Here is a 27,891-nt window from a genome sequence, read left to right as displayed (position 1 = left end):
ACTTGGACTGGAAATAATGGCTCTAAAGTGATCACGTGAGAGTCTCTCCACTAAGCAGAAGCTGGTTAGAGCTGTAGGTTTATCTATGGGCCCGAGACAGAAGTAAAGGGTCAGAAATGAGAGAAATAGCAAAACCTGGAAGTAGAAATGACGAACAAAAGACGGTAGAATACACAGTATTGTATTGAAATTGAGATTAAGACTCCATCAGTTGAAAGTTAAAATTAGTATTTAACTAAGGAAGAAAAATGCTGCCAATAAAACTAAGATGTTGAAATATATATATATAAAAAGTTTATCTTAGAACACATGAAATATAATACATGAAGACTTAGAGGCCAAAGTCTCCCTGGGCAGTGAGCCATTTCTTCTCTGACTTTAATGTGCACATGAACCTCCTGGGGAGCTCGTTAAGATGCAGACTCTGATTCTGTGGGTCCAGGGTGGGACCTGAGATGCTGCATTTCTAATAAGCTCCCAGGTGAGACCATGCCTTGGGCTTCACGTATGTGGCTAGGATGTGAGCATTTTAGTTCAGCGCTAACTCACAGCTTACAACTGTTGCATACAGAAAAGAACACTAGATTCACGACTCAGAAAAACATCATCATCACATTAGAACCCATAACATTTACTAAACCGTTATGACATGCCAGGCATGTTCTCAGCCCTTTACATACGTAACCTTGTCCAATCCTCAGCACATCCTGGTAAGAAATAGCTCCATCGTCACCCGCACTTAGAAATGCAGACACAGAAGCACAGACATGGCACAGGTTTGAATCCCTGCCAGTCTGTGGAATACGGATCAGACCACCTAACCTCCTGGGCTAGTGTCTTTATCTGCATAGGCAAACACAGCGGTATGTCACTCATCATTCTAAGATTGGGTGGTTGGAAAATATGTGAAAATCCTCAGAAAAGTAAAGGAGGGTACACTGTAAATTCTGAAATACTGATGTGTCAGGGACTTCCGGTGGCTCCTGGAGCTGAGTCCTGATTCCCGTGTCACTGTCACAAAATACACTCGACAGAAACCCTGAAATGCGTTTTCCACAAAGAGCTTTATCTATTAATCTTATTACATGATCTTTGGGCTTCACTTTATTAACTGAAAAAATTCCTCATAACAGCTGGCATTTGTGTCTGAAATAAAGCTCAAAGGCAAAGTTCTGGAATCTCAAAGGGTCCCATCCAGGTCCCATCCGGGTCCCACAGACCACACCTTTCCTGATGAGAAACCCAGAACTGAACTTCTGCAGCTCAGGGCCCGGGGAACAGAAATCCAGCTAAGTGATCGCACTGCTCAGAAGGGTGAGTAAGACCTGAGCTCAGCACTTTGCACAGTTTGTCAACAGCACATCTGACAGGCTGAGAACCTGCTCGTGGCTCCGTGACTCATGCCTGCTCATGTCCACCCACCCTTCCTCATGGGGCAAGGGTTTATAGGCAGTGCAAGCTCAGCCATTGTCTGGGCAAGAGTTTATCGCCACAACACAGCATCCCTGATGGTGCTCATTAGCTTAAGAATATCGACACAAAATGTTGGCCAACAGGATCTAGTCACCCAGTGACACAGCCTCAGGCTGCTAGGCTATGGCCAGGCTTGTCCATCTGGCATTTCCAAGCCTACAAGAGCTGCTCCATCCTGATTCTGAAGTCAAGGGAGGGAAAAAATGGAGTGAGACAATACATTAGAACCCAACACCCCGTTCCCTCAGATGACTGGGTGCCCATCTTGCCAGGCTTACAGGGCTGTGTGGAGACAGACAGGTTCACAGGTGGTGACAAAACAGTGTGATGCAGTACAGGAGGCAGTGAAGACAAGGTGCTTCTTATTCCCAGCACTTTCCCTTTCTGACCCAGAAATGAAACCTGTGGCTTGGCTCCCCTCTCAAGCTCCACAGTTGACAGGCCGCACAGGAGTCTCCACACCCTACCTTTCTTAGAATTTCTCTTTCATGTTTGGCTAACAGTATAAAATATACCCTTTAGTGAGTAAATGTGAAAACAGGAAAACCACAGAGAAAATTAATGAAACAAAAAGTCGCTTCTTCAAAAAAATCAATAAAATTGATAAGCCTCTAGGAAGCCTGACAAAGATAAAGAGAGAGCAGACACAAATCACCCACAACAGGAATGAAACCAGGGCCATCACTACAGACCCTGCAGCCACTTAAAAAGATAATAAGGGAGTACCACCAACAACTTTATGCTCATAAATTTGCCAACTCAGAGGAAACAGACCAATTTCTCAAAAATCACAAACCACCAAAACTCAACCAAGATGAAACAGACAACCTAATTGGCTCTACAGCCATTAAAGAAGTAGAATTTGTAATTAAAAACCTCCTGAAAAAGCAGTCTCTAGGCCCAGGTGGTTTTACTGGAGAATTCTAGCAAATAAAAAAGAATTAACAAAAATCTTATAATCTCTTCCAGGAAAAAGAAGAGGCAAGAAAACTTCCAGACTCATTTTACATGTTATTACCTTGATATCAAAATCAAACAATAAAAAGGAAAGAAGGAAGGAAAGAAAGAAAGAAGGAAGGAAGGAAGGAAAGAAGGAAGGAAAGAAAGAAAGAAGGAACTACAGACAAGTATCTCTTCTGAACTTAGATGCAAAAGATTCTCAACATCAGCAAATCGAATCCAGCAATGTCTGAAAAGAATGGCATACAACAGCCAAGCAGGATTTATTTCAGGCAAGCCAGGCTGGTTCAACATGGGAATGCCAACCAAAGTGTCCTCCCCATCAACAGAGTTACAAGTGGCATTACAGCTTCCTCTGCTTCTGACATCCACATCAGGACACAGTCAGGGCTGGGTGGGAATGCAGGCCATCATTCTGGCCAGACCCCTGCTGGTTCCACTCCAGCTCATACCCCAACGTGGGGGTGGGGCCCCTGGAAATCCCTGCTTGGATAAGGTTTGTGCTGTTCCCTGTTGTCTGTGTAGACAGCTCTGTACAAATCTAATCCACCACCCCAAAAGCCAGGACAGAGGGATGCAGGTCCATGTCCCCACAAGACCTCTTAGCACTCTGGAACCAAGTCACCTTGCACCTCTCCTACCCTCCTACCAAGCACATCAGCAGTAGCTTGGGTCACAGAAAAAAGGCTCTGCCAAATTCAGTGTGCTTTGTGAGTCCAGAAAGTATGAAGCAGCACCCATGTGAGTCCCTGAGTAGGGTAACTCCTACTCATCTCAGCTCACTCGTTCACCACATCCAGGATGAACCTCAGGGGCTTCTGGCTACATGTGAAAGCCACCCAGAAAGAGAAACTCTGCAAGGTCTTTGCATCGTTTTCACTTAAAATATATAAAAATCTTTAGTTTTACTGTAAAACTTCCTGATTCAGCTCCTTTTTACAATAAAGCTTCCCTTAAATGCTTTGAGGTCAACTTGGAACACCCCCAAATCAAATCAAGTTCAACTGGCTCTGAAATTGTGAGTCAGGGGGTTGTCATCTAATCCCAGCCCTGGCTGGTTCAGCGCATACGTGCAGGTCTGCACAGACCAAGGAGTGGCTCTGGAGAAGCGTTCTCACCTTTCCTGACTCTCAATACCTAAAGTGGAAACAGACTCCAAGCAGAAGATTTTCTTTCAAGAAATTCATGCAATACAGTCAAGAATCCTTAAACCAGCCCACCTAATGGGGAGGCGGAGGCTGGTAGGGAAATGTGCCTTTTGTGTCTCTGCTGGGGTCCATACTGGCTGTAGGCTCAGCAGGAGTGCACAAGGGGAAAGCTTCTCTCTGAGGATGGCTGTAGCTCTGCCACGTTGTCCTGTCCGAGAGCCTAAGGAAAGCAGGGCCTGTGTGTGAACATTCAGAGGCCCACACCAGTGGCTTCTCTTTCATGAGAAGCAACTACTTTGGGAACAGGCATACATCTGGTGTGCTAGGGGCCCTCCTGTGTCTGGGTGGCCAACAAAATAGTGGCCTGTGACAGTGATGGTAAAAGCAGGTACAATATTAGCAGTCCCACCTTCCTTCCATATTCTCTCCGCGAGCCCCACCCCACACGGGAAACACTTGCTGTCACTGAAAGTCTCCCTGGCAGAGCTCAAGGATGCCCCACGGCTCTTCCCATCCCATCCTCACCCCAACCTAGACAGACGGACCTGCGGTGTCTAGATCAGCGTTCATTTTCACTGTCTGTACATAATCTTTATGTTTTTAAAGGGAATTATCTTCTAGACTTTCACCAAAGGCAGTTCTTTGGGTTCTATTCACATCTTAATCTTCTTGTTTCTCGTTTCTGTTGTCTCTTCTCATTTGGTCACATTCACACTGTATCCTTATGGATCATAGCACTCAGTTCCTATGGGAACTTCAGGCATGTGAGTCCCACAGCAGCCAGTATAGAGACACATGCAGGATTCTCTTTCTCAGAAGGTGTGTCATCCCTGAAAACAAGGAGTGACAATATTCTGCCAGTCAATAACATGATTACACTCAGTGTGCCATTAGCTCCTGGAGATAGGACAGTCAAAAGAAGGGTGGGCAAAACGCAGCAATAAGAACTTCCGACGCAGCCAAATTCCATGATGGCTCCACTTCCCTACCTCTCCAACCAGTGCAGGAGGACACCAGAAACCTCTGTGGCTCTTCCCAGCTTGGAGCTTCCAAACTGCAGCCAGTCCCACTTTGTGTCAAAACAGAGAGAATTCTTTGTGCATGACTTCCACCCAGCTCCTTTAACCAGACTCTCCAAGTTTTTCCTACAGTTGGCTTACATCTTTCAGATTGGAGGGAACAAGATTTAACTCAGAACTTTCCTTTCTACCTTGGGGACACAAAGATATCTTACAAATAAATGTAAAAACTACCTTAAAACCTCCTACAACATTGTACTACAATGCTGAAGATTTCTTGTTCCCCTACTCTAGACAAATATTTTAAATGATCTCCAAGGGGGTACTTTTAGTTTAGTGTTTCTTTCAAATACCCTACCACTGACTGATGTTCAGAAACAAGTCTACAATTACTAGAAATTAAAATTGTGAACTTTGTGGAAATCCCAGCACTGTGGTGAAGATATAAGAGCATTAACTGGATTTAAATGAAGAGGACTAAGAGTTGCATCTGTCATGTGGCAAATGCACTGGGCAGTCAGGTCAGATGACGAACCTCACAGGGCTGTGACCAAACGCCAGAACTGGGAAGCAGAAGGATCACGTACATCATGCGCTGGGGAGCTGTGACACAATGCCCACAGGCCGGCTTCCTTGTTCCTGTCTCAGGATAGAACCGGCAGGCCTGCACTCCGAGTCAAATGTGGGCCCATGGCAGGTGCAGACGAGTCAGCCGGGCTTCACCTCCCTGCCTTCTGCAACATGAGTGTGGTAGAGCTGTCCCCCACTGGAGCCCCAGATCCCAACCTTCCACTCGAAGTCCTGCCATACACCAGGACCCGCACAAATACAGATGGCAGTGTGTGCAGCAAGGCAACATTTGATTGAGGTCATGTGTAAAATCCTTTAATTAAAGGATTCCGTTAAAAACACAGATATAAATAATACAGTGTTTATATGTAAGGCAAGCCTATTACTAACAAGTTTAAGGCTTATCCATTGTGTTTCCCTCAAGCTCTTGAAATAAATTGGCTTCCTTTTACAAGATATAAGTATACTTTACTCAAAATATAATTGTCCTCCCTTCTGAAAAATTATAACACTGGGGTGAAGAGGAATCTGAGGCTGTGGGAAAATGCAGCATGTCACCCAGTGACAATGAATGACACGTAAGGACAGGAAATAGTCTATCCTCATGTTGATGTCAGATGAACCCCTGTAACAAAGCATCTCTGAAACGAAGACTTGCTATGCTGATGTTTTGTTTTCATTGCATTTTCACTGAACCTGAGAGAAAAGCTTGTACTCAGTCTCCAGAAAGAGTGAGGACCCAGAGGTCTGACTTACCTGCCTGGAACCCCAGGAAGCTGCTTTTGCCGCCACTCATCCCCACTTCCGCCTCCGCTCATCCCCACTTCCGCCCTCCGCTCAAACTAGCCCCACCCGGATGGCGCAGCCCGGGTACCTGCACCAGCCTCCAGGCCTCACTGATGACCGCATACTGCAGGCGATTCAGGGCGAAGCCATCAATCTCCTTCAGGACCCTGACAGGGGACTGTCCGATCTTCTGCATCAGGGCATGGGTCCGGTCCACCGTCGCAGGGGCCGTCTCCGGGTGTGGAACCAGCTCAACCAACGGCACGTAATAAGGCGGATTTACCTTATGAGAGAGACAGGAGGGCAGAGAGTCAGCAGACAGCTGGAGTTCTTGAAGATTCCCAGAGAGAATTATTGGATGTTTGCACACAGCGCCCTTGGCATAACCCGACTGGTCTCACGCGCCCTTCAGTAAACTCTTCCCCAAATGCAGCTTGGCAGCTGTTTTTCCTCCATACGTGGGTGAAAGGTGGTAGGACCTCACGGTTACTAAATAACCATGAGAAGCATCCATTTTAAAATGACTCCTACAGAAAAGGAAAAGAAAACGTATTTCTCCTAAGACACTGCATAGGAGAGGCGGCTGGTCCTCACACAGCTACGTTTCAGAGGCTCCTCCTGCTATCTGCCTGTCCTATCTCACTCGCCATCCTCTTAGAAAGCAAGAGAGGATGGCACCTGTTTTCAAATAAATTATAAATCAATGAGTCACTTGTCTCCTGCCTTAATCATCGAATTCTAAAAACGTTTCACTGCTGGCCTTTTTAAAGATCAGAATAACAGGAACTGGAAGTGTGTCTCTCTGTCTCAGATGAACTTTATCTCACCATACACTATACAGGATGCTGGGCTCAGGCTCTCTTCACTATAAGCTTCATGGGTAGCAAAACACAGATGCAAACAGACAGAAAGCATTTTTACATACAAATTGCTAGTTCCCCCTGTCTGCGTTTTCCTCGAAGGCTCTCCTGCCTATGCTTTCCCTGCACATAGTGGTGGTGCTCCAGGCTGCACCTTTGGCCTTCCTCTGTGCCCAGGCTCCCTGAGAGGGCTCATCAGCTCCCACAGCGTTAGCACCACCAAGATGCTGAGACTTCACACGGAGCACATGTCCTACGGCAGGCCCACATTTGTAACTGTGCCCTGGACACTTTCCCTCAGACATCCCACAGGCATGCCCACCACCTGTCATACATTAAACTCACGTCTCTCCCACCCAACATAGGTTCCTCATCCTAGCACCCCTTCTTGATGAGAACACCCAAGTTAGTACCACAAGAAGCATGCTTGATCTCTGCCTCTTCCTCACCTCCCCAGCTTCCCATCAGTGACCAAAGTCCTATGAATTATATTCGCATCTCTCAAAAAACCTATTCTCTCTGCCACATGCTTAGCTCAGGCCATCACTTCCAACTTGGGTTCTGCATTCTCCTCACTGGCCTCCCCCTGTATGCTCACCCTCTCTGCCACTGGCAGGGTGATCCTTTGTAAGGCGGGGCTGTCAAATCCACAGAGACAGAAAGGAGAATGGTGGGAGCCAAGGGCTAGGGGAGGGGACTAGGGAGCTGTTGTTTAATGGAGACATCTTGCAGTTTTGCAAGATGAAAAGAGTTCTGGAGACGGACAGTGGTGATGGTTGTACATCCGTGTGTACTTAATGTCACTGAACTCTACACTTAAAAATGGTTAAAATGATAAATGTCGTGTGTATTTTATTACAATTAAATATTTTTAAAAAATTAACAAGAGGACACTGATCACACCACCTCCAGCTTGGAGTCCTGCAGCAATCTCCCCCCCCCCACCACCACACACACACAACCCACCCACTCTAAAAGGCACAGCTGTATGATTTGGTGCCTTGAACTCCCTAAAACACATTAGTTTTCATGTGCCTGTGTCCACCCGGTCAAGCTGATAGGCTGCTGGGAAGGTGCCTGAGGGCTTGCATGGGGTCGTCTGCCACAGCACCTCATCCTGTGACCAGAAAATCTATCCCTATTCCAGGCTCAGAGAAGGTCCTGACAATCATGGCAGCTACCCATTAAATTTAACTGGCAGAGAAATGAGAAGAGGGGAAGGGAGAGGAAACAAAACCAAAGTGAGTGGCTCTACTAAGGAGGGAAGAATGGCTGTTTCCTGAAATGCTCTTCCTTTTGTGACAGGGATGCAGGACAGGACTTCTGCTGTCGGTCTATGAGGAAGATAGAGAAATAGGCCCGCAAGAAATGGGGAAAACAAAGGAAAGGAGAAAACAATTTTTTTAAAGGTTAAGCACTGGTCCCTGAGCCTCATGGGGAGGGGGCTGAGCCCTGTTGGAGGCACAAGAGGGGACCGTGGCCCCAGCTCTTTGAGAGCTCAGGTTGAGCTGGGCTGCACAAGGGGCCTTCTCCATTCACCGCGTGAAAAGCCTGCCTGAATCTGGAACGGAGCGGAGGCATGTGATCAGGAGATAGCGCAGCCCCGACACAGAGGCTGTTTATTCTCTCTGCAGCAGATGAAAGGAAGCTGACCTCACAGAGGAAAGGCAGACTGCGCCTTCCCAGAAGATGCTGCAGTGACCCGCAGTCCACTCCCAGCCCTGGGCTGGGGGCATTCCTGTCTGGGTGGACAGGGCTGTACAGCTGGCTCAGAGGATTTCATCTCTCGGTATTTTGATCATTTCCATAGTAAAGTCCTTTCATAAGTGACAAGCCCCCACCTTCTGAACTTGCCCTCCACAGAGTAGAAAAATATAAGCAGCCCCTCTGACCAGGGAGCTGGCACTCTGCAACAGGCAGCGCTGTGCAGTGTGGGGGACACACAGACATGCGCACTTTCCAGACACAGCAAACCTGGAAATGAGCCGTTCAAGTGACTACCCACAGGAGGGCAAGTGGTCTCAGGGTCAGGTGGGAGAGCGCGGCAGGGAAGGCGCATGCATGGCAGGGCACGCTGGGCTGCAGTGCTCAGGGCCCCATGCAGGCTGGTCTGACTTACTCTCAGCCATGGTGGAGCTCCGCAACCCAGTGGTACCTATATCAGAGCTGTGTCCACTCAGGGCCGAAATCCCTGTGGGTTGACCCACATCCTTACCCAGCAGCCTCATCTCTGGAGCATCTGTAAGAGGCAGAGATATGCCAAGAGCAGGGGATGCACTAAAGATGGTCCATCAGCTCCATCAAACCACCACATCCCCAGCGGAAATAAGGAAGGACAGAGAGGGAACAACTTGGTAAAGTGCGGTGAAACCACCAGTGGAAATCTGCACGGTTTGGATGGACAGCTGACAGAGATTCTACACACCAAGAGAGACTGCACCAAACTTGACCTTCAGACACTCACCGCAAACACGGCCCCACGGCCAAATGCCATCCCCAAGCCCTCTACACCTCTGCAGGGAGACAGGCAGAAGAGGACATACAGCATAAAAACATCTGAGAGGAAGAATGTCGGGTACACGGAGAACAGCTGTATCGTCACCCCTCTTGCTGCGCCTGTCACTTTTTCTGTCTTTAGTGTATGAAGCCCACTCTCAAATTCCATTTCAACCCCCTGGGTGCTGAGAGAGCACACTCACCCACCAGTGCTCAGACACCCACCGGAAAGGTACCCAAGAGAGCATATGTGAAGCCAAAAAGGGCTGGCAGTTGGCCCTTCTGTGCAAGGGTGGAGATGGCAAACTTTCAGGGCACTAATAGGCTACCCTTCCTTTATCGTTTATCCTATTTTCTGTCCAGGCAGAGGATTCCAGTGACTGGGGGTTGAGCTGAGGGCAGTGGCATGTGAACTGACATGCTGAGCCTCTCCTATGGCCTGCAGGTCTGAACAGAAAACCCTGCAGTTCCTCAAAGATTACCAAGGCTCTGGATTATGTAGGGAGTGCCTGGTCAGTTCAGATTGAATTGTCCAAGATGCTTTTTGTCCTTTCCGGAGGTCAGTGAAATGATCAAAAGGTGGGTGACAGAAGAAAAAAGGGATAAAATTCCAAAAACAGTCAACCTGGATGATTTGCTTGGTTTGGGTTTAAAGGAATTTATAAAAGTAATGAGACATTAATTTTTATAATTAGGCCTGGGCTGACTTTGCTTATGTTGCTTGTCATTGATTAAGTAAGTAAAAGTGAGCAGTACTGTAGGGGTATGAGCGAGAGAAACATCATTGTTCCTCAATTGTTACTGACTGAGCTACTAGTAAGAGTGGTGGTGCAACACAGAAGGATGTGAGTAAGGCGTGGTCTTGCCCATCAGACAGTTTAAAATTGAAGAGATGTGCTAAAAGTCTTTTCTTAATTAATTAATTATAGTTGGTATACAATGTTTATTAGTTTCAGATGTATAATATAGTGATTTCACATTTTTATACCTTACAATGTGATCACCCCCCTAAGTCTAGTAACCATCTGTCACGTGCACACTTATCACAATATTATTTACTATATTCCCCTTCACCTGTTTCATCCAACCCTCCACTTTCCTTCTCCTCTGGCAACCATTGGTTTCTTCTCTGTATCTGTGAATTTGTTTCTGTTTCATTCATTTATTTAGTTTTTTAGATTCCACTTATAAGTAAAATCCTATGGTATTTGTCTTTCTGTCTGGCTTATGTCACTTAGCATAATACCCTCTAAGTCCATCCACGTTGTTGCAGATGACAAGATTTCATTCTTTTTTATGACTGAGTGGTATTCCATTGTATACATGTACCACCTCTTCTTTATCCAGTTGTCTATTGATGGGCACTTGGGTTGCTTCCATATCTTGGCTATTGTAAATAATGCTGCAATGAACATTGCATATATCTTTTTGTATTAGTGTTTTTGTTTTCTTTAGATAAATACCCAGACGTGGAATTGCTGGGTCATAAGGTAGTTTTATTTTTAATTTTTTGAGGAACCTCCACACTGTTTTCCATAGTGGTTGCACCAATTTACATTCCCACCAACAGTGCACAAGGGTTCCCTTTTCTTCATACCCTTCCCAACACTTGTTGTTTGTTGACTTTTTGATAATCCTGACTGGTGTGAGGTGGTTTTGTTTTGCATTTCCCTGAGAGCAAAAGTCTTATCAAAGGACTTAGGAGACATTTTCTGAACAATTTGATTTGTTTTCTAAATTGCCTTAGAAGTAAAAACAGTGGTTAGAAATTGGAAGTTTTCAAGCAAGAGGCTTCCACCTTCACCAAAGCAATTGAGTAACAATCTACAATAGTAAGTAGTTTACCATTTCTAAGGGTCCTTTTTATGGACGTGAAAATTTCACAGAAGCAAAGACATAACATGCTTCATGGGATATGGTATTTGGGTGCTTCAACTAAGGTTAGAAAACTCTTGGTGCTAATTTCACCTGTATTTGAATATTTGAGGGGTAACCAAATGTGATTGGCTTTCTTCTATATTCTATGGGTTGAAGTTGCCTATTTCATAACCTTCCTTCACACTTTCCATTATACTTCAGTGTGAGGACACCCAGACATCCAGAACCACGGAGTTCTGTAAGTCCAAGCTGTCGCTCCTTGCAGAAAATAAAATCTAGCCCGCATCCATGACTCACCTTTTTCCTTTACCTCCCCGAGCAAGCTGGGACCTCCCGACTCCAAACTACTCTTGCTCAGAAAGAGGAAGTTCCCTGCTCTCTGTTCTAGGGTCCTCAGCCTCACCTGGGACCTGGTAATTCATACATGGACTCCTGCCCCAAGTTCTGTGGAGAAGCTGCCCTCCCCCCGAGCTACCCTCAGACTATCCTCCAAAGACAGCATTTCCTTCGCATCACCAAGCTGCTTTGTACCTGAGCCAGTCCCAATTCTTTAGAGTATCTCTGATCCTCCACAACCCAAGTCTAACCAAGCCTTCCAGTTTCCCCTTCCTGCTTGCCAAGTATGTGTGCTCTTCCAGTCTGGCTGGTCCTCTCACGGTTCTGCACACCCCATGTTTGTTCTTGGCCCAGGGACTTTCTCATACTTCTTCCCAGCCTCAAACACTCTCCTCCCTCATCAGCCCAACCAGAGCCTATCTGGTCTGCCCAGCTTCTTGGTGTAGCCTCTCCCCAGACTCAACCGCCAATGGCCTGGTGATGCTAAGGGTGTGGTCATCATCATATACTGTCAGGCTTAGAAGCTAAGCTAGCTTTTCTGTTCCAACAGACCATCCAGTTCTGCAAGGGCAGGCTGAGCTCACAGTTGGTACTCAAGCGTCCACCCAGTGATCCATGACTCTAATTCCTCTCTTTTCTAATTCCCCTTTCCTCACATTAACACAGTCATCTCAAGAAGATTTATTGAGAGTTTGCATGCCAGTTTTAAACTCATTGTCCAATAAGCCTCACAATGCACACCTAGTGAATGAGTCTGCCCACTTCACTACAACGGACGGTGGGCAGACGAGAAGGAGGATCTCAAGAGTGGGACTTAGAATCTGTATTTTAGCAACACCCTACTAAGTAAACTACACAGTACAAGTGACAGATCTATAAAATCTTACTTGGTGTACACATTTTTTTAATGTAGCACTTTTTCCTCAGTAGAGGAATTATTTGTTTAGTATTCTCTCTTTCCTCAGCTAGACAGAGAGCTACTTGAGGGCAAAAGTCTGTAAGGATTGTTGTATCATTACGCATTAGACATACAGAGACAATTCAAAATTTTTTGGATAAAGTTCTTTTAAAGAATGCTCGTTTTGCACACCTCTCTAAATACACCAAAAACCATTACATTCTACAATTTGAATTGTGTGGTATATGAATTATATCTCAACAAAGCAGTTAAAATATACCAGTGAATTAATCAAAGTGTATTGCTCCCAGAAACCAGAATGATATGCAGGTTGAACACACTCACTGGATGAGCCACAACACACTGCTTCACGTGTGCCAGCCCGGAGAACAGCCTGGAAGGCAGGAGGCACGAGGTGGAGCTGCTGAGGACCACATCATCACCCACGATTCCATCTAACTGAGCAAAAATCTTCTTCTTCACTTCTAGGTTTTCTGGAACACATTCCTGGGAGGGATATATTCAAATCATGTGATCATTGCACTCAAACCTCGAGCAAAGCATCTTATGTTTGATTCACTCCTAAATTGAACCAATCAGAAAACCACCAGCAAAATTTAAGAAAAAAACAAAAAGCTGCTCAAAAATATGATAAATCTTGATAACTCTGGAAACTGGGTAATGCACACAGGGGAGTTGTATAAATACCCAGCAATACCACATCTGGGTATTTATCCTAAAAAAGCCAAAACACTAATTTTTCAAGACATATGCACCCCTGTGTTCATTGCAACATTATTTACAATCACCAAGATATGGAAGCAAGCTAGGTGTCCATCAATAGACAATTGAATAAAGAAAAGGTGGTTTATATACAACATATTACTCAGTCATAAAAAGAATGAAATCTTGTCATTTGCATCAACTTGGATGGAACTAGAGGGAATTATACTAAGTGAGATAAGCCAGAAGGAAAAAGACATAAACCATATGATCTCACTTATAAGTGAAATCTAAAGAACAAAATAAAGAAATAAAACAGAAACAAACTCATAGATACAGAGAACAAATTGATAGATGTTAGGTGGGAGATGGGTTGGGGGGCTGAGTGAAAAAGGGGGAGGGATTAAGAAGTACAAATTGGCAGTTACAAAATAGTCACGGGGATGTAAAGTACAGCTTTGGGAATATAGTCAATACTATTCTAATAACTACATATGGTGCCAGGTGGGTACAAAACTTAACGGGGTGATCACTTCTTAAGGTGTATAAATGTCTAACCACTATGTTGTACACCTAAAACTAATATAATATTGTACATCAACTGTAACTGAAAAATAAATTTTACACAATGAAAATTCTCGTAGTAAAAAAAACATCCAATTACATGGGGGTGGAGTCTACAGATAGAATACACTCAGCACCTCAGACAAAGTGCTGTGAACATCAGCAGTGTCATCACCACCTTTTCCCCTGTTATTCTGACCATTAGATCAACTTACCATCAAGGAAAAATTTCATCTTTGGGAAATGAACAAACATATTACAGCCATAATTCCCAAAAGGTTTCTTAAGCATCCATTTCTCATTGGAAACCCTTTAGAAAAATAACTTTGTTTCTAAAAATGTAAAATTACTTGAGTAGAGGTAGGGGAGGAGGATAGAGATGCAAATTTGGATTAAATACTGCACACAAAAACCGCGCTGAAATTCTCATGTGTGAAGTTGGAGTGGGGGCGAGGTGACACCCCACGCCAGCCCCCAGGTGAGGCATGTTTCTGGGAATGTGATGCCTGTGGTGGGTATTCACTGCTCAACCCTGCAAATCCTCGAGATGGCCTTCCCCTCCTGCCACCACCAGCTTTGGGAAGTCACGTGGGGTCCACTGCATCCAAGGGGGTCCCGGCTCACCTGGAGGCAACAGGCCCTGCAGGGGAGGCATCACAATTCCCAACATCCCCTGGTGAATTTAAGATCGCGGTTCTCAGTATGGTCCGATACCCATCAGCATAAAAATCAATGGGGTGCTTGTTAAAAATGCAAATTCTCAGGCCCCATCCCAGACCCAGATCAGAGCCTCTGGTGCTGGGGTCTAGGCATGTGCGTTTTTATCAAACATTCTGATGATGTTTGTTCCTACTAAAGTTTGAAAGCCACCATTCTAAGGTGTAGGTCCAAAGTGTGGTGTGCTACTAAATACATCCTCAGGCCTCTCTCCTCCCAAATGTCAGAGCTCTCTCCTTCCCCTATCCCCCAAGGGACCAAGATGATTAGTCTTCAGTACTGGGAATAGTATCAACACCAGCAAGTACCCAGAAGGTGTAGAAGTGGAAGTACTAATAGGAATTGTACCAAAATCATTCCTCAAAAATAAAGAAAATATTTTCAGGACTGATTTAATAATATCTAATAGTTAATAATAATATCCAATATTTTGAAATCAGCTGTGTAAATATTGAGACATGAATTCCATTTCTATATCACCTACAAGATTTGAAAATTTTGCTTGACGGGTAAGGAGTCACTATTGTGTTTGTTTATACTTTTAAAAAATATAATCAAACCATGTGAAATTTTATTAAGAACAAAAGGTCATATAAGCACCACATCTGAAAGGCAGAGGGGAAAATGGAGTCATTTAAGAACTGTAAAGCCCATTGTGTTAAATTCCCTTATCAAAAGGGAAAAAAAGCTACAGTAGCTGGCTGGTTGTATTGAGTAATTGCTGGATCAGTTAAGTCTGCGAGTTGGGTTAAGTTTAAATGGAGCCTTGTAGGAAAGCCAGAGACTAAGAATGATGCGGATACTATTTAAGGTAATAAAAGAGCCCTCGTGAATAGCCCTATTGTGAGCCTGTCATGCAGACTGTCCCCTGAAATTCTATGCCTTTCTTCAGATCATTTGATTATCAAAGAGGCAAGAAAACTTGAACCAGAGGAAACCTAAACCTGCCACAGTTGAATTATATAAGGGATTTTTAATGGCACATTTGCTTGAAGTTTTGTTGTTGTTGTTGTTTTTAAGAGGAACCCAATTGTGTTGGTTTTGCTGGGCCAGGGTTATAATGCCTCGTCCATGTCAAGCCTTGAGTTCATTTCCTCGCCATTCATTCGGAAGCCTGTGCCCTTGTCTAAGAAAGGGAGTCTGAAACACTGTTAATCAGGACCTTCATCACTTGCGGTTGATTACAAAGCTAAGAGAGGCTACAGTCATTCTCTTTGCCCTACAGGGGCTGGGAGGAAAGGCAGGGAGAGCATCAAACAATGAGACAGCTGAGAACCTAGCTGCAAAGCAGCAGTGCTCTGTAAGCCACAGCAAGAACCCACCCCACGCATTCTCAACTCTACGGTGTCCGTCAGGGGTCCTTTCTAGAGAAAGCCACCAATGTGAAGTGCTGGCAAAAACTCTATCACTATGGAAGGCAATTGGCTGGACTTGCAAAATCTGACAGCATTTTCAAAGCCACCACTGTTATTTGTTTGTGATTTGTTTGTTTTGAGGCAGGAGTGTGATAGTTTCAGGCACAACCATGACTGCGGCCTGCTCTTACTTTGACAAACCAAACGAAACTTTGGGGACAAGGAAAACACAGTATAAGTTCCCAAGTATCACAACCATTGATGGTACATCAAAAGGAGGTCACACATCTCAAGCAGCATCAGTTAAAAGGCTGGGGTAAGCCGAAACGCTCCGTTTTCCCTTCCTCCTTTCAGGAGGAAAATGAACGATGGTATCACAGGTATAAATTTAATTCTATCTAACTCACTTATGTTTTAAAAAGTAATCATTTATAAGCTTTTGTGTTTTATTACTAGTAAAATCTAATTACCTGTGACAGCCCTCATCTCATTAAGGTTATTCTTAAGAAGCAGTGTGGCCACAGCAAGTCAGCTCCCTGAATATTCCCGGAAAGGAAGTCCTGGATAAAAACTTGAGTCTGAAGTTTACCCACTTGCTGTGCAACAGTATGCATTTTCCAAAACAAATATTTTCATGGGAAAAATGAAATTTCATTGATATTTTAAAAAATCAACTCAGGCATTTTAGATAGGCGTCCTGTTGCTACAAAATCTCCATTTGCTAATGCAAAGTATCTGGGCACAATCTTCAGTGTGCTTTCAGGAAAGAAAGTAAGAAAAACTAAATTAGGAGGCTTTGGTACTTAAGGTATTTTACATGCAAAGAAGTCCTAGCAGTCAATTTTAGAGGGAAAGACACGGCAAGAAAAGAATGATGAGTGCAAATCCTGTTGTAATTATGGCAGAAAGCAATTCATTCTCAAGTTGAAGCCAGAAGTGATCTACAATGTAAAGTCTTGTCTGTTAGTACTAATTAAATCTCCTGCTTCCATCTCATTGTCGCCACCAGTCTCTCTTCACTATTTCTTCCAAAAGCACAATCGTATAAATCTATCACAATAATAGACTATGACTACACTTCTCAAGAGGTGAACATAGTAACTACAGAGAGATCGAGAGAGAGAGAGAGAGAGAGAGAGAGAGAGAGAGAGAGAGAGAAATTTTTCTCTAGAAGAAACAGTATGTTAACAAAAAAGGGAAATGATACAAGGTTTCAATATCACAGGAAATAAACTACACTATTCCCTGACCAGAGGCTCATTTTTTTTCCTTAAAAATAAAAATAAAATTGTTTTAAAAAGCATTTATTCTAAATCTAAACAAAGTCCTAAGACAGTACAGAACAAATCATACCCAATCAAGAGAAACTTTCCAAAGTGAAAATCAGTATAGACAGGACTTAGGGATGTTACTTCCTGGGGATTAAGTGTTAAGGTTAGCAGGATTATGGAGGTTTGCTTTAAATAGCAGTCCTTTACCAGGGTGACTACATGTGTCAACTGCTGTCCTGTTGATGTGTCTATTCCATCCTCATTCCAATGATTTCTACTTGTACCTTTTATGAAATCATTTATTTAGAGTTGGGTTACAATGCTTGGTGTGAAAAAAATAATACAATTGGGGTGAAGATACTGCAGTTAAGCCTGCAATTAGCAAGTAGTTTTATGGCATTTCTAAATAATATTTGTCATGAGAAGTGAGATTTTTAAATACAAAGTTTTTTATTTAACAAAGTGCTGGGAATAGCATGAAACACAAAATGGAAAGGATTAAGAAAGGCATGACGAATGAATTCTGAAGACGAAAATAGAAAATAAAGAAGTTAACGTGAAGGACATGACATCACATCAGTCACTAAGAGCACTTATTATCAGTGAGGAATATCTTTAAATTCCAGTTGACAAATGAGACTCTGAGAGAACTACATAAGTTATTTTTATGTAAGATTTTTTGGCTCTGTATTGGACCATGTGCAATGCATGTCCATCTGTGACCTCTCTGTTTCTAACGCAGCAATTCTCAAAGCAGCAGAGAACCAAGGGAGAGAGAGTCTATTTGTGAGGTCAGGGGAAAAACATGGAAATAAAGTATACTCCTCTTGTTGAGAATAATTTAACTAGACAGTTTTAGCCAAAGCATTGTGATTGCTATGAATGAAACAACAGTTTGCATTCAATATATTTTGTTGGATAACCACCACTGTTTTATGAAAACATTCTCATTTTTGAAAACTTAGGTTAGTTTTGTAGCATCATACAACTAGTTTCACTTGCGACCATGTATATATTTAACTACAAAATAACTGTATAGTATTAGCATTGTCAAGGCAATAGCTATCCATATCTTGACTCCATCTGTCCACAGGAGAAACCAAAAAGTGAAACCATTTATGCCTACAGTTGCATAAGTGCAATATAGCTTTAAAAAATTTGTGTTAGTCTAAAAGGCAGGTTTTTTCATCTCAAAGTAATATACTCTTTCTAGTTGCTGGAACAAGACGTTTGCAGTAAAGAAAATTATTTTAACTAAGAATAGAGGTTTTCAACATTAGCCTGGCTTACAAACTTCAGGTAGGAATTTTATAACACTTTTAGAAGAAATTTGGGCTATTTTTATTGTTTTAAAAATACAAATATTATTTTTTAAACACATTTGTTTTATTTAGCTTTGACAGTCAGACCTTAAGTTCATCTCTTCCTGATTCCTTTCTTACCTACTCAATCTGTCTTGCTTATCTATGTCACTGAAGAGGACCACAATCTTGCTTTTTTTTTAAAAAAAAAAGAGCTTTATAACTCTATCTGTAATAACAAACATGCATTTCATTTTATTTTAAATTTTTTTCTTTTAAAAAATGAGATTAACTTGCTTTTTCTTTAATGGTCCTTATTTGAGCTTATCTGTATCAGTAGTTGCTTAATAAAAACACTCGTGGGAACATAGCCCTCAATTTCTAAGGTAACTCTGGTCCATGGCAGTACACAATGAGTATTCATTCAATTACTGGGAATATTATATTTGCCTGATCTTATCCTATTATATACTCAGAAAGCCAGCAAGCTGTGTGCTCCTTGCCAGACACTGTATGAAGAGGCATGGCCTACCACCCCTAGATCCTAAAATATCAGTCCTCCTCACCCCACGAGCATCAAGTTCCTAGAAGTATCAGAGTCAAGGAAAGGCATGGTGGGATCACTACTTCAATGACTTGCATTACCAGGCCATGAGATTGAGGCACTCAGGCACACGGCTCTTTAACAGTAGTCCTGATATTTCACTTCCCATTCAGAAAAGGTAACAGATAAATTTAAAAAGACAGTTAATATAAATGTATATATTATATATTTATTTATTGGTTTGTCTTTGTGTTTATTGAAAACAGATCTTTGGTCTACAATAGAATTCAGCTACAAATAGCTCCTCATCAGATTTCCCCAATAGGTGCCACAACAGCTGTTAAAAAAATAATAATAAATAAATAAATGTATATAACCCTGAAAACAAAAGTGGATAGGCGAATTCATGTCAAATTTTTTTAAAGTTAAAAAAGAGTGTATGTTAATAAAAATTTCTCTCATAAAACTGATAGAGACTTCTGGTTCTGGCAATAAGAGGGACTAGCAAACCTAAAAGTCTTCCCTCCGCAAATACTGGATAATTCTATATAAAACAAATAATCTCTGTTTAAATGAATAGCTGAGCTCTCAGGAAAGTAAAGAAAATTATCAGGTGAAATAAACAAGGAGGCTCAAACCCAAATGCAGCAGCATTAGGATGGTGCTGTGACCTGACCATCTGGGGTAGGGAGTAAGTTTCAGTGGTCTGGGAAGAAGGTTCAAATGCCCTCAGGATGAGATGAAACCTAGATTTAGAAAGGTGGAATCAAGTTCCCTATGATAAGACTGAGACCCTCAAATGGGTGTATTTTGAGTGAACTGCTGGGCTAGTTTAAACAAAGAAGACAGGGAAGCTTGTGTTGACCAGGGCTCCATTTGAGAAGAACATAAAGTGGAGCGAGAGGTAAACTAATTTGTGAATTCATATTCATAAGCCTGAATTTCGTCTAGGTTGGGGTTTAAAATTATACTAAACAGGTGATCTGGACATTCCCAAGCTAAGAAAGTAACATTAAAATTTGCTCCCAGGCTAGCGATAAGCCAGACAGTCACAAACGCAAAAAAAAAAAAAAAAACACAGAACAAAAGCAAAACAAAACAAAACCCCTCTGGAAGGGTATTTGCTTAAAAAGACCTCAGCTTTCTTTGAGTTCACAAATATAGAGCCCCAATGAAGAAAATGCACAACCAAAATTTTGAAACATGTGAAACCATCTAGACAGAACAAAGACCAGGATCAGATAACAAAGACCAAATCTTTACATATCTAAAAAATAGGAGAGTCTAGTAAAATAAGTATATTTAAATTAATTAAAAGTATAAGAAAAGAATGAAATCCAGAAAGACCAGGTAGATTTTTAAAAAGCATTAACTAGAACATCTAGAAATTGGAATTAAAAGTAAAATTACTAAATATGTTAAGCAATAGGATAAACACCTCTGAAGAGAGAATTAATGAATTAGAAGACAGAGTTAAGGAAATTATCCAGAATGCCATACAGAAAAACAAAATCTATAAAACAAAGATTGACATGTTATCAAGGAGAATCAGACAAACCTACCATTGCAATGTAACATTTTAACACCCCTCTCTCAATTATTGATACACAAATTCAGTAAGCACAGGAAAGAAATAAACAATATGGTTAATAAACTTAATCTACTGAACAAATATGGAGATTCTTGCATCCAACTAGTAAAAAATATACATTATTTTCAAGCACACATGGAACCTTAATAAAAGGTGCCTGTGTATTAAATTATAATGCAGATTTCAATAATTCCAAAGGACTCATATCATGTAAGCCATCTTATCTAATTATAATGAAATTAAGACAGAAATCACAAACAAAAAGTTACCCTGTACACTTAGAAAATTGAAAATAAACTTCTAAATAGTTCATTGGATAAAATGAAACCTTTATGGAAATTGGAATATACTTCAAACAGCAGTAACAAAATATTGCATATAAAAATTTTTGTGGTACAATTGAAACAGCTCTTAAAAATTTATTTCTTCAAAATTTTTAAAGAAAAGAAAGCCTAAAATATTAACAAGTCAAGCATCTAATTTAAGAAGTTAGAAATAGAACAGAAAAAATTTAAACAAAATAAAAACTGATAATAAAGATGACAGAAATTAAAACATAGAATAAAGGTCAAATACAAAGAATCAATATTAAAATTAGTTCTTTAAAAAGACTTATAACATTGGCAAACCTCTGAAGAAATGTCTTCTACCTAGTAGCTAAGAATTAGAGTCCCTCAAAGCTCAGTTCTAGGTGCTTTCCTTTTTTCACCCTATACAGGCAGACCCTGGAGATATTGTGAGTTCAGTTCCAGACCACCAGAGCGAATACCACAATAAAGTGAGTCATATGAATATTTTGGTTTCTCAGCGCATATAAAAGTTATGTTTACAATATACTGTAGTCTATTAAGTGTGCAATAATACCATTATGTCTAAAAAAACAATGTACATACCTTAATTAAAAAATACTTTATTGCTAAAAAATGCTAACCATCATCTGAACCCTCAGCAAGTCATAACCATTTTGCTGGTGGAGGGTCTTGCCTTTGGTTTGTAAAAAATGCAATATATGTGAAGTGCAATAAAGTGAAGCACAATAAAATGAGGTATGCCTGTATTTTCTCCCTAGGGAATTCCAATCAAGCTCACAGCCTAAATCACTGATCTATATACTCGACTCACACGTTTATTTCTCCTTCTCAGGCCATTTTCATATGGATGTTTCACAGGCACCTCAAATTTATATAATTTGGTACCCACCTCTAGTGCCAGCTGGTATATAAATTTGCCAGTATAAAAAGAACCTTAAATACTCTATGAATCTAATAATCTATAAGAAAGTAACATCATAATTTCAGTCCCCTACCTAGATCAATAGTCTCATTATTTTTTAAAATGTCTCTAAAATATCAAATTTGTGTGATAAAATATTTATAATTAGTAATGTTAATTTTTAGTAGTCTAACATTAAGCAACAAAATTTTATTACAATTAATATTTTTAAGAAACTAAAAGACATGCAACAATTTTAGTATAGCTAGAAACTATAAAAAGATTCAAATGGAAATTCAACAACTGAAAATATAATTAAGAAATTTTAAAGATGGATTTAAAAGCAGATGAGACTCACCTAAAGAAATAATTGATATTTGAAAGATACATTAGGATAAAATATCCAGAATGAAGCATGGAGAGATAAAGAATTAGAAAATACAGAAAAGAGCATAGGAAAGACACACAGAAATGCTGAAAAGTTGTAACATACAAGGAAGTGCAGTACCAGAAAGAAGTGGAATAGGGGAGAGAGCAAGAAACAGAGGTTTGGGGAGGTTAGAAGCAATATAAAAAGAGATGATCAATTTCCAAAATTGATTAAAGAATTACTGTAAAGTGATTATGACAATGTGGACAGCCAAAGAATGAGATACTGCAATCATTAAAGCAAGTGAGCCTATTTTCCTGCATTTAATGAAATGGGAAAATACACAAGACATGTTAGGTGAATAAAAATATAATAGTCTTCCCTATAACTTTATAATAAATGTACATAAAATATTGGAAGGAAATACACAAAATAGTAATAGGGACTCCACCTTTGGGCAATAAGCATACTAATAATTTTCTTTATTCTTTTAAAAATTTTCTACTTTTTTATAATTACCATGAATTACTTGTACAATCAGAAGAATGTTGATTATTGAAAGCAGGATATGATTTTGTATTACAGTAAGATTAAAATGATGCCAAAATATGTATATGAAAAGAATGAAAACATGTACATAAAAATACCATGAAGACTATAATCTTACAGTGATAGGATTAAAAGTGATTTTTTTTTCTATTTTTCGAGTTTTTTTACATTAACTTTAAGGCAGGGCAATGTTTAAGGACCGTCAAGAAGTATCAGGAATCTGAGATTTTGTCCTATTTGCAAGCTAAGAAGTTAGGCTGCCACAGTTTCATAGATGCTTGTAGAAGACATGAGACTCTTGGGTCAGAGACCAGAGACCACTCAAAGGATATCAAACAGCATGAGCTTCATGTTCACATTGGTTCTCCTTATCCCAGAGTCTCATACGAGTGACGTGAATGAACCCAGGTGGATTCTGGGTTTGTGTTCCAAATGAGGAACTCTGAGCATAGGGAACACAAATCCTTCACAGTTGACCAGAAGCAAACCTACCTGACATATGCCCCAGAGAGTGACAGCAAATAAAACTGCCATTTGCTCCAGAGGGGACACTCTCTCTCTGTCTTTCAAGGCTGTCAGTTATACCAACGTCCTTAGAAAGTTAGTCCAGAACAAAAATACTTCTGCTCACGAGACATGCAGAAACACAAGACCCACGGGGAACTGTCTCCCTGCAGTCAGGTCCCCATGTAACTGAGAAAATGTGTTCTCTGTCTCTTTTTCCCATGTGCACTGAAAAAAAAAATGATCATGAGTCTCACAATACATGATAAGGAGTGTTGTCCCAAGAATGAATTTAAGAAGAAACTAAAATTCTATACCAGCCCTAAACCTCTGGTCAAAGAGAGGAAAAGTTCCCTTCCCACTGAAGATTTTGAAGGGTTTCTCTAGCACTAACTCCAAATTAAAGGCTCTAATCAATGCAAAACTCATTTTGGTCAAACAGTTAATGAGAACATACACTCTACCAAGAGGTATGTGTTTAGTGAAAGCTTCTAGATTAACAAAATTGGAATCCTTGCTGGTTAAAAACAATCTGAGGCCATGAGTCACAGCCTTAAATTAAAAGGGGATGAGTCCTATTTCAGAATTGAGAGCCTGGGTATGAGGATGAGCTGTGGCAGCTTTTGTCACCCTACTGGTCATGACTTGATTCACTGGTCTAGCTAGTTTTACCCTTTCTACTCACTGGGAGGCCACTTCCTTCAACAAAGAAGACCCCTTCTTTATTCAAATGCATGCAAGGACAGTCAGACTACCAACAAGAGGGGTCCTTTCCCCTCATTTTACCCAGCTGTCTATGTCATTCAAACTAGTCCACTAGGGCTCAAAGAAAAGATTTACTGAAAACCATATTTGATGTAAGATGTAGTGAAGTAGCAGCCATTCTCATCTTGTATAATGTACACAGCTTCAAAGCAACATATTATAGTATATGGTTTTGTGTATCTCACCATTGTATTAACTTAAGCAGTATTCTTAGCTAGTTAAAGACCGCTAAGAAGCCAGCTCAAAGATAGGACAACTGGCCTGGTTAATAATGTCCACACATCTGCCTGTTGTTTAATCCAACAATGATGTCAGGAAAATTCTTTGATATTCCTGTGATAAGCCAGCTAAATAATGCTTACTAAGTACTAAGAAGAAATAAGTCCTTCCTTTGTAAGAGAACCATTTTATAATCTAGTTTAAAATCTTTTAAAAATTCTTTTAAGTGCACATTTATACCAAACAGGTTTAATCACCAGCTGAAATTTTCTGTTCCATGTTGCAACAGCTTGTGGTGCTAAGAACAAATTGACAAGATTACACCCAGTGCAGGACAACTGACAGACAATCCTGCAAGACCCACTAATGTTCCAATTCCTTAGGAATACTATCAGTAAACATCAAGTTCTCAAAGGTCCAATATCTACAGGAAAAATCTAAGGGAAATAATTGGATGTACTTGTGGTTCAACACTGAGTGCAATATGTGATACAAATACGTTTCAATTCACTGAAATGACTGGATACAATAGCATGAATACCTACAATACTGAAAACCCACTGTAGTTGGGGGAAGGGAACTGAAATAAAAATCCTTGTCCCTGGGGGAGCAGGGCTATGTCCCCACCAAGGAGAACCAGGGGCACTGAGGAGGCCACATCCCCATGCCACAGGGCAACAGTGCCTGCCTAAGACTCGGCTTAGTCAGAAGCACAAGGAAAGTCCCTGCCACTGCTCCCCATCACCAGGCTACCAAGTATTAAGTAACAAGTAACAGAAGAATACTTCTGGGAGAGGGCAGAACAAGAATATGGAAGGAGATCCTCTCTGAGGGCAGTGCGAAGGGAAGACGGAAAGCTGAGGGTGGAGCAGACATTGAGGGAAGAAAAAACCCTATGACCAATCGGTCCTCCTCTTAAAAATAAGTCATTGCCAGAGGAATCTGAAACCTGTCGTACACCGAGGGTAACCATAGCAATTCACAAACCTTAAATCTTGCCCAACTTCTAACTAGATTAAGTCAAATCCCCACAATAAAGGCCTAGCAGCAGGAAAGGCGTGCCTAATCCCAGGCATAAAAACTGTTTATGTCAGCATCTATTGTCCTACTCAAGACATCTGGCTTTTAAAAACAAGAAATTGTGAGGCACACACCCATGAGACAAAGTGGTCATCAGAACTAGACTCAGATGTGATTCGGATGGTGGCCAACCTGACAGTGAATTTAACGTAACTATAATGAATAGTCCAAAGACTAATAAAAAATGTGGATAATGTGTAAAATCACATGAGCAATTTCAGCATAGAAAGTATAAAAAGAATGCCAAAAATGAAAAAAATAAAGGAACAGAGATAAAGAATGCCTTTGACTGGCTCATCAGTAGACTCAGAACAGCTGAGGACTCAATGAACTTAAAGATTACTCAATGGGAATAATCCAAAATGAAGAAACAAAGAGCAAAAAAGACCGAGAAGAATATACAGAGCACCCAAGACTTGTAAGAAAAATATCAAATGACCTAATACATACGTCATTGGAATCCCAAAAGTTGAAGAGACAAAATAGGAAAGAAAAATGTAAAGAAATAATGGCTGAGAATATTCCAAAAGTAATGAAAGTCACCAAGAAGCTCAGAGAACACAACACAGGATAAATCTCCTCCTCTCCCCCAAATCCACACACATCAAGGTATATTATATTCACATTGCTGGAACTGCTAAAGACAAAAAGAAATATTGAAAGCAATCAATAGAAAAATCTTACACAATACATACAAGAACAAAGCTAGGAATTACAAGACTTTCTGGGAAAGATCATGCAGTTGGAAGATAATGGAGTAACATCTTTACGCGCTGAAAGAAAAAAACCCTGTCAACCAGAATTCTATACCCAGTAAAAACCTGTTTAAAAAATGAAGAAGAAAAAAAGGTTTCTTGAGAAACACTTCCATGACACCTAATTAATCTGGAAGAAATGTTAAAGAAAAGTCTGCAAACAGAAGGAAAAACAATACCAGACAGAAAATTGAATCTACATAAAGAAATGGAAAACACTGGAAATGGAATAAGTGAAAACGGTTTTCTAGTTTTCAATTGCTCTAAAATATAACTGAATATCCAAAGCGAAAATAGTAGCAATGCATTGTAATGGTTTACATTAACTGATTTTCAAATGTTAAACAAGGCTTTATACATGAGATAAATCCCACTTGGTCACGGTGTATTATTCTTTTTATACCTTTTTTACATTCAGTTTGCTAAAATTATATTGAGGATTTTTTCATTTATGTTCATGAGAGATATTGGTATGTAGTTTTTTTACAATGTCTTTGTCTGTTTTTTTTTGTATTATGGTAATGTTGGCCTCATAGAATAAGTTAGGAAGTACCCCTCTGATTCTATCCTCTGAGATTGTAGAGAATTAATATAGTTTCCTTCATAAATGGCTAATTAGAATTCACCACTGAACCCATCTGGGCTCAGTGCTTTCTTTTTAGGAAGGTTATTAATTATCAATTCAATTTCTTTAATAGATATAGGCCTATTAACATCTATTTCTTCTTGTGTGAGTTTTGGCAGATTGTGTCTTCCAAGGAATTGGTTCATTTCATCTAAATTATCAAGTCTAGGCACAGTCATTTGTAGTATTCCTTCATTGTTCTTTTAATGTTCACATGATCTGTAGAGATATTCCTCCTTTTGCTTCTGATATTAGTAATTTGTGTCCTCTTTTTGCCTTAATTAGCCACCCTATAAACTTTATTGATCTTTTCAAAGAACCAGCTTTTGGTTTCATTGATTTTCTCTGTGGATTTTCTGTTTTTTATTTCATTGGTTTATGCTCTAAATCTTGTTTCTTTTCTTCTTCCTTTGGACTTAATTTGCTCTTCCTTTTCTAGATTCCTAAGGTGGGAACTTATATTATTAATTTTAGATCTTTTTATTTTCTAACATATGCATTCAAGGTTATAAATTCCCCTCTAAGCACTGCTTTTGCTGCATCCCACAAATTCTGAAATGTAGTGTCTTCATTTTCATTTAGTTCAAAATATTTTTTTAAATTCCTCTTGAGATTTCTTCTTGGATCCATGAGTTATTTAGAAGTGTATTGTTTATTCTCCATATAGGTGGAGATTTCCAGTTATTTTCCTGTTATTGATTTCTAGCTTAATTTCATTGTGGTCCAAGAGCAAATATTGCATAAATTCTTTTTAATTTGTTAAAGTGTGTTGCATGGCCCACAATGTGATCTATCTTGATAAATGTTCTATATAAACTTGAGAAATGTGTATTCTGCTGTTGTTGGATGAGGTAGCCCATTGATGTCAATTATATTCAGTTGATTGATGATACTGAGTTCCATTATGTCCTTACTGATTTTCTGGCTGCTGACAGAGAGGTATTGAAGTCTTGAACTATGATGGTGAATTCATCTATCAACTACATCTATGATGCAGTTTGACACTTTGTTGTTAGGTGCATATACATTAAGAACTGTTATGTCTTCTTAGAGAATTGACCCCTTTATCATATGCAATGCCTTTCTTTATCCCTGATAACTTTCCTTGCTGTGAAGTCAGCTCTGTCTGAAATCAATATAGCTGTCCTGCTTTCCTTTGATTTGTGTTAGCATAGTATACTTTTCTACCTCCATTTACTTTTTTATTAAATTATTTTTTATTATGAAATACACATTTTTAGAATTAGTTTCAGCTGTACAACACAGTGCAATAGTTATACTTTTTACCCCTCGAAGTGACAACGCCCCTCCCCCAATCCGCC

General features: G+C 40.5%; 1 protein-coding gene across 3 annotated transcripts in view; it reads right to left on the bottom strand.

Moving 5' to 3' along the window:
• Positions 1-27,891, bottom strand: part of CRYL1 (crystallin lambda 1) — a 124,062-nt gene that overhangs the window by 18,649 nt on the left and 77,522 nt on the right. For 2 of the 3 annotated variants that reach the window (XM_019652368.1, XM_019652367.1), the window contains 2 exons: positions 12,770-12,931; positions 6,045-6,239 (listed from right to left, as the gene is read on the bottom strand). In XM_019652368.1, the coding sequence (XP_019507913.1) occupies positions 6,045-6,239; positions 12,770-12,931 (357 nt within the window). The remainder of the gene's footprint in view (positions 1-6,044; positions 6,240-12,769; positions 12,932-27,891) is intronic. The other variant, XM_019652369.1, reaches the window with a different exon arrangement.

Source organism: Hipposideros armiger, unplaced genomic scaffold (assembly GCF_001890085.2).
Source record: "Hipposideros armiger isolate ML-2016 unplaced genomic scaffold, ASM189008v1 scaffold_178, whole genome shotgun sequence".
NCBI classification, from domain to species: Eukaryota; Metazoa; Chordata; class Mammalia; order Chiroptera; family Hipposideridae; genus Hipposideros; species Hipposideros armiger.
The sequence above is the reverse complement of the archived record's forward strand: the minus strand, read 5'-3'. Positions and strand labels throughout refer to the sequence as shown.